The sequence below is a fragment of the Doryrhamphus excisus genome, linkage group LG13, assembly GCF_037039965.1.
Source record: "Doryrhamphus excisus strain RoL-2023G ecotype Guam linkage group LG13, RoL_Dexc_Guam_v1.1, whole genome shotgun sequence".
In the NCBI taxonomy this organism is placed as follows: domain Eukaryota; kingdom Metazoa; phylum Chordata; class Actinopteri; order Syngnathiformes; family Syngnathidae; genus Doryrhamphus; species Doryrhamphus excisus.
The window spans coordinates 8,974,049-8,989,164 of NC_136369.1; the positions used below are offsets into that span (position 1 = coordinate 8,974,049).

General features: G+C 41.2%; 1 protein-coding gene across 6 annotated transcripts in view; it reads left to right on the top strand.

Annotated features, from left to right (window-relative positions):
• The window catches only part of sox6 (SRY-box transcription factor 6), a 122,375-nt gene that overhangs the window by 29,974 nt on the left and 77,285 nt on the right, over window positions 1-15,116 (top strand). For all 6 annotated transcript variants that reach the window (XM_058088518.2, XM_058088521.2, XM_058088522.2 and 3 more), the window contains 2 exons: window positions 10,151-10,391; window positions 13,612-13,822. In XM_058088518.2, coding sequence (XP_057944501.2) covers window positions 10,151-10,391; window positions 13,612-13,822 — 452 coding nt within the window. The remainder of the gene's footprint in view (window positions 1-10,150; window positions 10,392-13,611; window positions 13,823-15,116) is intronic.

Below are 15,116 nucleotides of genomic sequence, written 5' to 3' on the forward strand. Positions count from 1 at the left end.
AAGACACACCAAAATACAACATTCATTGGTTAATACACAGTTAAAGCGGGGCGGGGCACAGTATAGTATGGTATAGTCTATATACAACTTGTTTGGAGGACGGACAGCCCACCTCCGTGTAATGCTCCTCCTCTCATTTTGGATCGACATTTGTAATTAAATGAATTTTGAAAGGCATTGATTACTTCCAGCTGCAATTGCTGGGTTTCACATGATATCAAAGCAGAAATTCTGCATACGTTCACCGTTCTGGCATGTGGAAACATGTAGAAGCATGTAGCATGTTCAAATATGTAGTTTGGAAAATACAATAACTAAGATACCGTCACGGTCTACATGAGCTGTGCATGCTCATTTGATAGCCAAACACGAGAAGTGCAGAAACGCGTGCCGTGACGTGCACCCACCATGAACATGTTCACAGAGTCAGAAATGGTGGCAGAGGGCGTAGCCCAATGCAGCCCCGCGCACAACAAAAGTTCCTCCTGCACTAAAAGTGCTACATAGTGTCTGCATGCGCCCAAATCTGAAAAGAGGCGGTATTCATCCCCAAATTTAGCCGCTACTCAAAGGATGACCATATGGCAAGCCTCGAAAACTCACCACACCTTGTCAAGTGCTCACCCCCCCCAAATGCCGCACCAGGGTGCAAAACTTCTATCACTCTCACAAAGACAGGAAGTCCCACACATGGCAGACCTGGTTGTTCTGGATTTGCGTTTAATGTAAATTACATTTAATTTCATGTAATTTTTTGGAAAATCACAAGGCATCTTTTCATTTTTCGAGTTAGCAGGTCTACAAATTTTACAACTAAAATGTTCATGTGGAAAAAAAAAACAGCTTCCTTGGTATCTGATTTGTGGTGATGCATTCAGTTTAGTCCAACAACTACACATTACAAAGTGTACTGGCTACATTGATGCAGGCCGCAGTAACTACAAACTGCATGGTCACAGCTACTCCTCATTTGCAGGCATTCATTTCCACACCCCTTCCTCCGACTGGTGCACAGTAATTTCAGTAGATGTAACTCTAACTCCAAAAAGGCCCTCTCAGTTTTAGTCACTATTTTCGGAAGTGCATAGCACAAAAAACCCAAAACCAAATTCAACTCTTCATGTGTAACTGCAGTTTTCGTGAGGCTTTGACTACTATAAACTGTGTTTAAAAACGACCCCCGACATAAATCGCTGTAATATTTGAATTCTTAAGTTATTGACTCAGTAACAGTGCTGCGGTGAACGCCATGTTTTAATTCCATCTTTAAAAATATGTTTCTCAGGCATTATTGCAATGCATTTTCACAATAAAGTTTCTCAATTATCCAAGATTTATCAAGCCATGCAGGGCTGCTTCTCTTAAAATGATCCAGCTAGCTCTAAAACACTGCCTGGCTATAATGATCCATGACTACAGGGGAACAGTATCTGTTTCCCTTTGAGTTTTATGTCCCTTATTACAGCTGCAAAACGTCTGCTCACATTAAGGCAATTTATGGCTGAGGCCAGCATAACAGCAGTGTAGGTTAATGAATTTGGCATTACTAATTAAACGTTATTGAAGGATGAATATGAATCCTGTGGTCGGGCAGCGAGAGCAGAAGAAGGGGGGGCGTAGAAGGAGAATGGGACAGAGGACTTTTCTGCACTTTCTCTTTGCTGCAATCAGACAATGAGCAGAACCCGAGATGTGAATGTGAAGGCAGCATTGCCACTGAGGTGAAGTGGAGGACATACTGATTTCCTCGCCTTCACATAATATTCATGATGAAATTATGAATTACATTCAAATGAAATGCAGGCATATATTTCCTGTATATTTCTCATAAGTTGATATATGAACTGCAAATTTGTTAGCTTAATGTTGAAGAATAAGGATTTACCCAAACATACTGCCGACACAAATTCCAAATTGTGTTAAAGATTAACAATATTCAACAATGAAGACAAGACAAAAAGTTAATGAGGATGTTATTATTACACACGCTATCTCTTTTTTGTTTATGTCTGTCAATCTAACTTTTTCCACTTACCCTTAAAAAATAAGAAATTCTTTGCGAAGGCTAAACCATTCAATTTAGACTGCAATTATCATGTTAGTTTTGTGATGAGACTTTAGTCCTCCAGGAATCAGACCTCTCTGCTCCTCTCCATTCCACTCTATTCCACTTCCCCTGCAATCACATCCCCTTGATGAATTGCTCATATAATTACGGAAGTTATTGTGTATGTAGATTGCTGCTGACTCTTCATGTGTGGTTCATATTGCATCAATTGTAACTATACGAAACAAGGGTTTTGCCGTAAAATTTGATAATGAGTGGGACCCACTAAGAGCTCAACGAGGACACTAAACAAAGTTAAGACTCAGTTGTGTGGCTGTGTTTTTGCATACTCCTGGACGTCACTCAGGTCACTCAGATGCTCGGCCCCATGCTGTCAGGTGTACCGGTTAGACTGCCCAGCCAGCCAGTCAGCCAGTCAGTGTGCAAGGTGTTTATGAATCTGTGCAACATGAGGTATTTCTTCCATGTTACAGAGTGTTGCTGCCATGGGTTTACACCCAGCACCGTGATGCAATCCCTGAGAGATTATCAAGAGCGGATAGAGCAGCACTTTGCAGGCACACCCACACAGGAGGGGGGATGCAGGGAAATCTGAAAGTTTGATAGCTTCAAGAAAGCATCATAGAGAGAATCTGTGCTGGGCTGTTGTTAGTGTTAGTCAAAATTGTTTGAATAGATCAACTCTTGTTGGGCTTCCTATCTTAGCTTCAATACACAATTAACAATACAGTACATGGAAACTGAGAAAATTCAGGTCCTGTGTTATTGGAGGAAACTAGGTCTGTATTTTTAGACTGTGCAGGAGTGATTTAGCAGCCATTTTTAGCTGATACGATGCTGGACGACTGCCTTCCTAATAGTAGTGACAAGAATTTTTTGACTGAATACACTCATGACACTAAACAACAAAATCTGTAACTAAGGCTGCTAACTTGATAGACACTTAATTACTCGAGTTGCATCATTCTACAATGATTTGGCAATCTGTTGTAATGAGAACATTTATTGCAATGCCCTGTGGCAGTGTGACCAATGTACATTATTTGGTTAAGGTTAGGATAAATTTAATAATAATAATTATTATTAGGGGCTCAGAGTAGAGCCGCTTCTCCTTCACATCGAGAGGAGTCAGTTGAGGTGGCTCGGGCATCTAGTCCGGATGCCTCCCGGACGCCTCCCTAGTGAGGTGTTCCGGGCATGCCCAGCCGAGAAAAGGCCCCGGGGCAGACCTAGGACACGCTGGAGGGATTATGTCTCACAGCTGGCCTGGGAACGCCTTGGTGTCCTCCCAGTGGAGCTGGAGGAGGTGGCCGGGGACCAGGGACCGGGGACCAGGAAGTCTGGGCTTCCGCGACCCGGATAAGCGGAGGAAAATGGATGGATGGATTATTATTAGAAATATGTAAAAATAATAGAGTAATTATAATATATAATTATTAATAAATAATAATAGTATATAATATGGTAATATAATAATTAAAACATAATTTAAAGCAACAGTTTGGGAGAGACCTTTTCGTTTTTGGATTTGTTACACCCTGGATAATATGTGAAAGATGCAGCTGCTACCAACACTTCAGTAGAAAGCAAATAGACGGACACATGGTTCATGCTTGTGTGTGTTGGTGGAGAGCAAAAACAGTCGTACAGCTTGAGTCGAGTCCCTATCCCCTTATCACATATTTGTCTGGCCTTCACTTCACTATTTGCCTTCTATCTGTTTAGTTTGTGTATCAAAATATATCTCTTAAAGTTTGAAGACATGGGCTCAAAACATTCTTATTTGTAGGCATACTTGACTGCGGGATGGATTTTTCTGCAGCACAGTGCCGGCATAGTAGCCTAAAATCCAAAATGATGAAATAATGATTTCTTTTTTTCAATTAAATAAAATGGAAACATGTTTGCCTGATTTCTTGCTTGAGATGAATGATGGTACGACATTTTCAGGCAGGCACAATAGTTATCTTTGTGTAAATGAGGCCACAGTTGAAATAGAGGAATATAGTAGTTTGAGATGATTGGATTATTTCTTTGTGGCTCCACCAAATGGAGTGATGCAGGCTGCAGCTCCGCACCGTGCTGTGCAGAGCTGAGCATAATGATTGTGGTGGTAGGAAACCACAACAGAGTCAGGACAGGAGAATGTCCAGGAACCAGAGGCCAAACAAATACAAATTGTACTGCACACTTGTGGGTTTTTAAGACAAAAAATTACTTAATTTTTTAATTTGTTCATGACTGAAGTGTCAGGTGAGACACATATTAGCAAACCTCAAGAAAAGACCATGCTGAAGTCGAATCTAAGCAGTCAGACACTTGCTTAGTGGCAGACTGATGAGACATTTTGTGTTTTGGTCAGCGTCTAACCCGCTACAGCGCCCACTTCCCTGGAGCGCAGAGCACATTTTTTTTTGTTCAACCATGACTGTCAGCATGTTGAATTATGAGTAAGAGTATGTTTCACATTCATTTGCTCAAATTTTCTCTGTGCTGACCCGTGAATCTTAAAATTTCTGTTAAAAAACAACAACACATATTCATATCTTAGTTTTATGCGAACCAAATTTTGGGGCAGTTGCTCAGATGGGTGAGTCAACCCTGAAACATTTTTTGCATCAGCTGTCAGTCACTTGAGGTAACTTTTAACCACCTCAAAAAAGAGCTGGGTGCCAGCGGTTCATTTAGTCCTTCACGTTTACGCTGCTTCTTCCTGTCCAACCTGTCAGAACGCTACACGCTGTTGACCATGCTTTTTATTCAGCACGGCCAAATTAATTGGTTTCAGTGGCTTAAATCAGCAATCAATGTCAGTTTCCCAAAAAATAATAAGCCTTAATCATAAATCTTTGAGGAGCGGCTTGCCTAACCGCTCTTCCTTTCAGTTTTCTGGTGGAGCAAATGAATAAAGCCTGTTTTGATTTGTCACATAAAACTTCTTGTTCCACCCCCACCCAGTATATCCAAAACCTTCTTTTTTAAACTCTTAAATAGATATACGATCCAAAGAAGGAAACAAAGAGCACAGACTCTTTTGGTGTGGTCAATGAATTATATAATTAAAGCGTGTTGTACATCTCTTTGGAACTTGTTATTTTGGATGCTTGGCACCCTCCACCTTGCTCCTCATCTCTCTTCTCTTGTGTAACTGTATGAGATGGTATATGGTATATTTGTTGACGTGCAGCCATTTACAGTGCATAGAAGAAGTTATTAAATGACAAGAGCGGACATGGCTTGAATGGTGTTTTGTTTACAGTTTTACAAAAAAGGGGGCCCTCACTCGATATTTCATCTGTCGCCATTGCTTTTCTTTCCCTCAACAATGCTCGATTGTTGCCATGAAAATTTCAGGTTCCACGAACAGGAGACTTCTGTATTATTATGCTCCTGCCAAATTCCGATCTCTGTTTTCCTTCTCCTGCTCACAAAGGGCTCATAACTTACTGTCAACTGTGGAAAAGCCACAGAGCCCCACTGTTGCTCAGCAAATAGGCTTGTGTTGGTTGACGGCCTGACTTGCTGTGAGGTTTGCTTAAGTGCAGCAGCAGCAGCAGCAGCAGCAGCAGCAGCAACAGAAGGGCCTTTGGGAACCCCAGCGCCCAGCAGGTCCAGTGAAAAATAGCAAGGGAAAAAAAAAAGCATCAAGTAGTTTTTGTTGTCTCCATCTTTATTTTGTCCTTTGACAAAAAGGGTTTCATCGGTTAAGACGTGTTCATTTGGTCACTTCATTAACATTTACATCTTTGGTGTGGGAAGATTAGTTAACAGTAGTAACTAACATCATCTCGTACAAGTGAACTTCTGCGACTGTTCAGAGCTCAGAGATAGTGTCCTGGGATCAGCAAAGAGGCCATCGGCACAGGGGAGGAAGATAGTGAAGGAGAGGGCGAGGAGGGATTTAGTGTGTGAGTGCTCATCGACCCTTCCCGAGTAGTCAGACAGGAACACTTAAGCACTCTCACACCTGTGTGTGCCATTGCCTTACACAGGGAGCAAGGACACCAACCCCGCTGTCATGGCAGCTGCACAAGTGTTTAAATTGAGCGACAAGGCGCTTCCGCTTGCGGCATATTATTGCAAATAATTTACCCTGCAAGTAATTATCAATATTCAGCTCAATATGTAAAGTGCACTTCAGGTGGCTTGCCTAATTTGTGCTGGGCAGCTATCGTTTAGGTCTTAGCAATGTGCTAACAGAGGCTGTGTCTAATAGAGAAGGTATCAGGAGAGAGAGTGAAGTGGCGGATGAAGTGCAGCTGTAATTGAGTTGACTTTTGCAGGGGAAGGTCAACAATAATGGAGGAACAATTTTTCCAAATTCATTTGGACAACCGACTCTCCAGCCAAAGCAATGGAGTTGGTGGAAAACCTGCATTTTCCCCGTCATTTACTTTATTTGAATATCATTATCTTTAATTACAGTTGAGGGTTTAAGAGATTTTAACACACAGCACAGTAAGCTAAAAACACATTCATCTGTTCCAAATTCCTGTGGAATTCCACAGTGTCTCAAAATGTGTGTGTGTGTGTGTGTGCAACTAAGTGTGAGTAAGTGTGCGCGGTTTACAGCCTTTATTATGAGTTGATTATGTACCCAGAAACCTGGCTGCTGCACAGCATGGCACAATCACAATGGAGGGTGATAATTTAATTGTGCTAAACGGTGGATTCTGTGTCAGTGCTCCTCCAGCTGGGAGCTGTCAGGTAGTAATATCTCATTATGGCAGGTGAAGAACCCAGAGGAACCCTACCACGACACCTGTTAGAACAGGAGGAACCCCCGAAGGGAAACGAGCAGATGATTCTCTCTTTCTTTCCCACAAACACGTTTCAAATCCCCAAAGTAATCAATTCACAAACTGTATTCCAAATGTTTATACAATTACTTTTTGTATTTTCCTCTTGTGGTGGCTAATTTACCAATTAGTCTTTATCATAACATTCGTTTTTGCAGGTTAATAGCTGGAAGAGTATGCTAAAATGGCAGATTTAAGCATAACAGTGATATTACCTTGGTTTAATTGGCCATTTGAAGCACCCATATTGCCAGAATGTTCATTTTCATTAATGAAAATAGATAATCTTTGTAAGCAATTGAATTTAATTTGTGTGTTCAACCCATTGGACAGAGGTGTGTATTTGCAGGAACACCCCATGTAAGACAGTTGTTTCAAGGTAAAGGTAATTTATTTGGTAAAAGTCTCGTTTATTTTCCCATTTAAACTATCACCGATTAACAGTGCGAGGCAACAGTCCAAGCCAAATCCAGATCTTGATCTTGTGTTGGCATCTTGGTTTGAATGAGGAATAGGGAGAACATATCACATAGAAAGGCATCATTTTTAGAACATTTTGTAGACATGTATGAATCTTCTGACTTCTCTTGTTGGAGGTCACCACAGCAAGATTGTTTGTCTTTCAGTTTTTATGTGCCGGATGCCTTTCCTGACTTTTCGTTTTTTTCGGTTATGGTAGAGCTCCAAAGACTGGGTATGAGGGCATGAAGAGGGCATTCGAATCAGGGCCAAGTTACCATTGCATTTTATAGACATGTAAACTGAGTTCCACTTGTTTTCCCGTTTTTTCCCAACTTGAAAATCTAGTTGTATGATGTACAAGTGTAGACTGAGTTAACTTAACTGTGACGTGTTACCTATTACCGTTGTCTATAGTGTGACAGAGAAGACACAGCAGGTGAAAGTCAGTCATCAAAGAGGAAAGGGGATAGTCAGAAGACCACCGAGATAAGTGGTGCACAACACCCCTCTAATACTCTCCAATTAAGCTAAGGTTGTTTTCCTTGACGATGAAACATTATCACAGGGAACAATTCACGAGTCAAAGCATTCCAGGCCATATGAGCCTTCAACCCGGGAACACAAGTCCTCTCCTTCAAATCTGCCCAATATTGTCAGCTATATATAGAGCCCTTCTCTTTGCTTGCTGACCCCCCTCCCCTTGTGTCTCCCTCCCTGTCTTCAAAATCACTGGGGCCTTGTCTTGGGAAAAGTAGGCAGGAAGACAACATTTCTCTCACGTATTGATTAGTTTGGGTTGTTAGCTGTCCATTGTTACTGTGAAATCAAGCATGATGATTGGCAGCCTGTCAAGGATTTATGAAGTTCAAGCCTTCAACTGTGTTTTTTTTTTAATAAAGGCGTAGTTGGAGATGATTTTGTGGAAATCTTACAAAAAATTCCAGACTACATCTTTGAGAGAATATGATTCATTTGTACACCCACACTGAACTGAATCTGAGTTCTTATTTTCACCTCATAAATTGCTTTTATTGTGTCAGCGCTGATCTACTGCTCAGAAAATCCTTTAGATCATTCTGTGTGATCCTGACTCCAGTAAAAAAAAGTACAATTCCATATTTACCCTTAGATATTCTCTGAGAATTATTTTTCCTTTTAGTCCTACTCTATGTGGTGGTATTGTATGGGACTTGTCAGGGGTGGGGGTGGGGCAGTGGCGCTTCTCCGCACTCTTTAGCTGCCTGAGCATGGCCCTCCTCGCTCTGCTAATAAATTATTAACCCCTGCTGACAAATACTGTTATGGAGCCTGCCGCAGATGTGTTGCATTCTTGAACAAGATTGCTGCAGACACATGTTACAGGAGGATGGAGTCTCTCCCTTCCTCTCCCGCCATCCCCTTGTCTTGCTCACGCCTCAGCAGTTTGACTGATGGCTGGAGCTCCGAGTAAAAGTGCCTGAGAGACTGAATATTTTAGTGGTAAAATAATGCCACTTGATTTACTGTGTAATACAAAAGCAGTGCTTTGTTTCACTCTCACACTCCATTGAGGACGAGGTGTTTCTTATACTCCGAGCTCAGGCTTTTTGGGTGCATTAATAAAAAATACATTAGAGTACGTTAAAAGTCCCACAGCACTCACATACAGTGCATGCCCACACAAACGTGTTGGACAGTCAAATTTAAACTCCTATCACTCATACCTCTATTACCGTTACATACACACTTACCGTTACATACAGTCATACATACAAACTTTTTGATTTTCAATTAACAGTACTCAATGTTGAGATCACTTTTCATTTGATATAATTACAGGTAAAAATTTAGTGGCTGATTAAAATTCCCTCTAAAGGCACAGGAGGCAACACCCTAATTACAGAACACAGGGAATGATAGGTAGACGGACAGACAGGTTTCCGCCCATACTACACTGGACTATCCCCATAATTAAGGATAAAGATTATGTTTTAATGTTGTAAGGATGACAAGGACATAGTCAATCAACAATCTGTGTTGTTTTTTTGTGACTCAATTAAATTAAAAAGTCTGTCCATTCCTATATTTTGTCACGATAATGTTAACATCTTGTCTTGTCTTGCTCTTGTGAACAAAATATTGTGTATCGTCTTGTCTTGTGAGTTGAGTGTATCATGAGACCCCTTGTCGGGACATGTGGCATGTTCACAGAGTCACTGAAATCAAAAAACTGCCAGGCCGTTGATACTATGAAAGCCACAGTAATTAACAGATACTACTGTAGTACTGTAGTGATTTTTTTATGACTCTTTATTACTATTTATAACTATGCTATGTTGTGTAAATGTTTCCAAATGCACCACTGCAGCACAGTCCACCTATATGGCATTCAATATGGCATTCATAAAATCAAGAATCAACAGAAAACGGCAACCTTATTCTTCTTTATGCTTGAGGGGTTAAATTATTTGTGATTTTTTTTTCTGGCTGATAGCCCTACTGTCTGGCTGACCCACTGCTTGAGTGAGTATCTTGGGGGTTTGGCCCAGGCCCCAAGCAGGCACAGTTCCAGGCCGAGATCAAGCCATCCATCTGCATGAAACAAAAGATTAGGGACCCCACAGCCTGCTGCAGACCCCTCAAGCTTGAGCTATGACTGTCAGGTTGAACATTCTTGCACAGGTGCACCTCTTATAGTTCTAAACTGCTAACAGTAGCTTATAGTACTTCCAGAAGCCTTCAGGGAAAAAAAAAACATTTCTTTTGTGCATCGCTTAGCCAAGTATCATATAGCTATATATAATACAGTATATTGATCAAGTTCTGTTCTGTCATTCCACAGCAGAGTCATGTCTTCCAAGCAAGCCACGTCTCCTTTTGCCTCTGTGGTTGATGGAGATGATGCCATGAGCCAAGATCACTTGTCTTGGGAAAAAGAGGAGAACGTTGATGCCCACTGCACACCACAGCTGCCGCTGCACAATCTGCTCCATGGAAAAACCCACCCTGATGAAATTCAGCCGCTAAGCAGTGTACCTCCAGAGAGTGACTGGGACAGCTTGATGTCTGCCCAACAACGCATGGTGAGACAATACAAGACAAAGTTATTATGTTAATATCATGTTTTAAGTTATATTATGATTGTGTACTGTTCATCATCTGTCTAAAACAAGCTCCTGTCTTTAATCCTCGAACCCTGGTCATCTGATTGGCTAACTTCCAGATACCTGCTGATGGGTAAATCTACCTCATGTCAGCTCTTTGTCAGTCTTAATATTTTAACCATAAAAACATTATAGAGTCTGTATTAGCTTGAAAGGCTCTAAAATGCTAAAAGTAAAAAAATAGCGTATCTCAAAAACAGTGAAAGGACTCAAGAGCACTTTCAATTCTTCAGACTTCAATTTTACACTCACAAGTGTAACCTACAGTACTGCCATGCTCCCCTTGGTATTGAAGATCTGGTCTCGGTAGGCACTCATTGTCCCCTGGCCTGCACAAAGAAGCTGATATTCTATCCATAGCTTCAGCCCCATGGAATAGTAAAACCTCTGAGGTCTTCTCATAAGCAGCTCAGCTAAAAACTAAAGCATCATCTATTCTCGGAGTAAGCAGAAGACCTTGAACTCTTCCACATTAACAATAACACAAATCCCAACTGCATCGTGTCCAGAAGAGTGCAACTTTGTCTTTCCCTGCTTCCCTTGAGCTTGCATTCTTGCTGCCATATTAAAAGCATGTCATGTCCTTGGTCGCTGTATGTTGTTAGCTAGCTTGTAGATAAATCTGCAGCCACTCTCCTGATGCTGTATGTTCTAAGTGCATAGCCACTTTGATGTTAGCGGAGTCAAGACCCCGCACAAGCACTCGTGAGCTATATGCATGCAGGAGGCAGGTGGTTGTCTTTGACAGACGCAAGTACGGTAAAGACACCCAAGAGGGCGTCTGAAGTAGCTCTGAGCTCTGGAGGTGGTCGCACATATCCTCAGCACTACAAGATTGCAGCAGACACACATGCACACATAGGAATAGATTCAGTACCAGAAGCGTGTGTGTACATGTAGACTGAAGAAAGACTTCATGGCAGGGGTCTCAAACACGCGGCCCGTGGGCCCCTAGTTTGAGGCCCCCGCCTTGATATGAAAGTTTAATGTTAGTGCGGCCCGCGCAAGTTTGACATGGATGCTGTATGGTATCATGTACCCAGAAAAAATTATTACGTTTGATTAATGTTCATGTTAAAGGTTAAATAACTGTTAATAGTTATCCTCCCTATCCGTGTGGAAGTGGTAAGTTTTTGAATATTTAAGTTTAAAGGAAATAACTTGAAGGCTACCGTTTCGGTCGCAAGCTCTCTAGTTTGCGAGTTAGCATGTGTCTCAAGACCCTGCAGTTGCGCAATATGTTGTAAATGTCGTGTTTTGTCATGTCTACAGGGCTCTAATAATGCTTTGTTAATTTAATCTGAAAAAAAAATTGTCTACCCACCAACTATATGTGGTTTCTTAAGTTTTTATTATTTGCCGTTTTATTATTATTATATTTATTAATTTATTACTGATTGATTTTCTTTATTCTTGATTTGTTTATTTATTTTTCATCTTATTTTGTGTAGAAAAATAAAAAGTAAGATATTTGAGAACAGTGGAATGTTTTATCAGAGCTTTTCTTGTAGAAAATTGGAACCAAAACCTGATGCGGCCCAGTCTCACCCAGACCCGAGCTCCAGTGGCCCCCAAGTAAATTGAGTTTGAGACCCCTGCTTTATGGGGAAAAACATTATCAATGATGGGGGATCAGAAATGTATCAAATGATACCTATTGGCTTAACAAGAGGATATATAACCATATCATTATCTTTCAAAGCTCGTTTCTGAGGTAACACTAGAAATATATATATAAAAAAAAAACGTTTGAGTTAAAAAGATAATGCTGATATGAAAGGTTGAATGCATCGTTTCTTGTTAAATGATGATGATGTTTTGCTTTATAAAGTGTAATTAATTAAAAGTGAGAAAAGAGAAGTGAAACAAGGTTACAGCACTGTATTTGAGGAAAAAAAAGCAACAAATGATAGTATGAGCTGATACAGAGGAGAAAATAGAAAAGCATAAGGCAAAAGGAATGGGAATGTTTCCTGGCGGTGCTGATTACCTGACTCCACTGCTGTGCCATGCGTCTGTGTGGGCTGTGCCCTGAACCCTCGCCAACTGATTAACCCAGCACTCCTCCACTGGCCTCAAGCACTCTCCACTGTCTCTGGCACGCTGCATAATCATCCAACACAAGGTTGGGAGGTGCACAGCAGGCCAGTCAGTCGTGCCACCCTGGCGCTTGGTACCAGACCACCCTACACACCACTGCAACTCTGCCTGGGGCTCGACATGCCACACCGGGATAAGGAATTGGCGCCATCCACTTTATGGCATTTCAGGCTTTTTATGTAGGATTCTCACACAATTCTGTCATTGTATTTCACTCTGTAATCAAGACTGTTGTTGATTAGAGGTCAACAGTGTATGTTGGAGAAAGTTTACTATTTACTCATCTTTACTTTTAGGGCAAATATTTAAATCAGTCCCAACTGTTCCCCTGTTAAAGGTAGCGGCTCCTTGCTGCTTAGCGACCTTCTGCTTCACCAACCATAATTAACACTACCTTCTGTCAGACGCAGCGCCCAGCCATGGCACTTGTGCCGACTCTAACCTCACATCTGCAGCGCATTGCTCCGCTTCTGTCTGGGTCCCATTCAAGTGCCATCCCTTTCTTCCCGACTCCTTCTTCATATGTGCTCGTGCACAGGGAGCACTCAGCCAGCCAGTTAGCAAGAGACGAGACCTTAAGTTAAATACTAAACCATGCACAGGTGGGACTGAAAAACAACAACGGCTTTAGACAGGACGCAGATTTACGACGTCTCCAGGCACTCAGCTGAGAATAGGTCTCCACTAGAAAATGAACAAATTACACAGCAGTCACCTGAACACAAATGCACACTCAAGAGCAATTTGAGAAATTACAGATGGGAGATTTCTCTGTGTAGTCTCGGCAGATCAAGCAGACGTGTATTATGAATACATCCTATGCAAGCGTACCTGTCATTTCATCTCAATTTTTCACATCAAATCCTATTTAGCAGTGCAGATAGCTCTATTGAAAACACAAGGCACTGTTGTATGAAATCACGACAGCAGTCTTTTGATGGGGCTAAATCGCAAGTTGCAGCATTGAAGTTTTGCGTCAAAAAGCTCAAAAAGACACAACTTAACTCTTGTTGTTCTGTTGTCTTTTCTTGACATGCAGGAATCTGACAGCAATAAAGTATGTTCCCTGTACTCCTTCCGCAACAATTCCACCTCTCCCCACAAGCCTGAGGAGGGGGCCCGGGAACGAGGTGACCTGCTGAGTGCATCAGCATTCGGAACTCCCGAGCGCCGCAAAGGAAGCCTGGCAGATGTCGTTGACACATTGAAGCAGAAGAAGCTGGAGGAGATGACAAAGACAGAGCAAGACGGTAGGGTTCTCCTGTCCCTCTTCATATGCTTGCTACAAAATGTCCATTCTTTCTATGAAATCTGAACCTTTCTCTCTCCTACATCACAAATATACTTCGGAATATTTGAGATACTTGTGAGGAAACATTTTCTTTCTTCATTGTCAATGATGACTCCACATAAAAAAACTGTTCCTCTACCTCAATACCTCAATGCAAATCCATGAAATTACACAACGTCTTATTTGAAAGACCTCTCACCATGTTTCCCTCCCACAGCCTGCAGTCTATCAAGAGTGAAAAAAAAACAAATATTTGAACGAGCAGCAAAAACACATCCCCCTTCTTAATTAGTGCTGTAGTCATGTAACTACATCCAATGAAATGTTGAACCCTCTTGGGAACGCATGTGTCTTATTTAGTGTCGGGGGAGCTCTTAGCTTAAGCACTTCATCAGATGAATAAATTACACCTCTGTTGGCCTAAAAGTCATTTTCCACTTTGTTTTTTTAAGTGTTTGTTTGGATGATCTTTGTATTACACCGGACACTTATTATGTCTTGGGGTGATAGAGGACCCGTTGTTTATGGTTTCACAAGAGATGCATTTGCCTGTATTGATCTCAATATCTATACAGTGGAACCTTGGCTAGCGTACAAAACAGTGATCGTGTTTTGTAGTTAAGTTGAAAACTGATGCAAAAAAATGTGCCTTGGTTTGCATACATTCCTTGCACAATAGCATACAAAATAGCACATCTTGTCGGGTTACTAATGCATTGCATGAGTCCAACTCTGTTTGTGACGTATCTTTATTACAAAGCCTTAGCATGTCAGCATACTCTCAAAATGACAACCAAAACCAGAAGTCATTGTCCACCAACAGCTTCGTCCGTCTATGACATCATCACTAGTCGACTCAGTGGTTGACTCTGTCTGACAGTTACGCCACAAGCCTCTGCTTTTCTTATTGATCACTGCTGCAAAATATTCAACAATGTAGCCAAACAAGCACTAGGATTTGTGTCAGAAACACTAAAAAATAAAAAAAAATAAAAAGTCTTACCAAAACACAAAGTTATCTGGGTAAAAAGGTAAAAGTGAGGTTAAATGTTCATTCTTTTTAATTCATCTGCTTTGTGTTAAATTTGCGTTAGAACAGATTAATAACCCTAACAGAGGTTTCACTGTATTTTAAAGTTCAGGGATGTTCATTTTAAGTCAAGTTTATTTATATAACCCTAAATCACAAAAGAGTCTCAAAGGGCTTTACAAGCTGGCAACAATCGATGACATCTGATCTGATCTGATTTGAA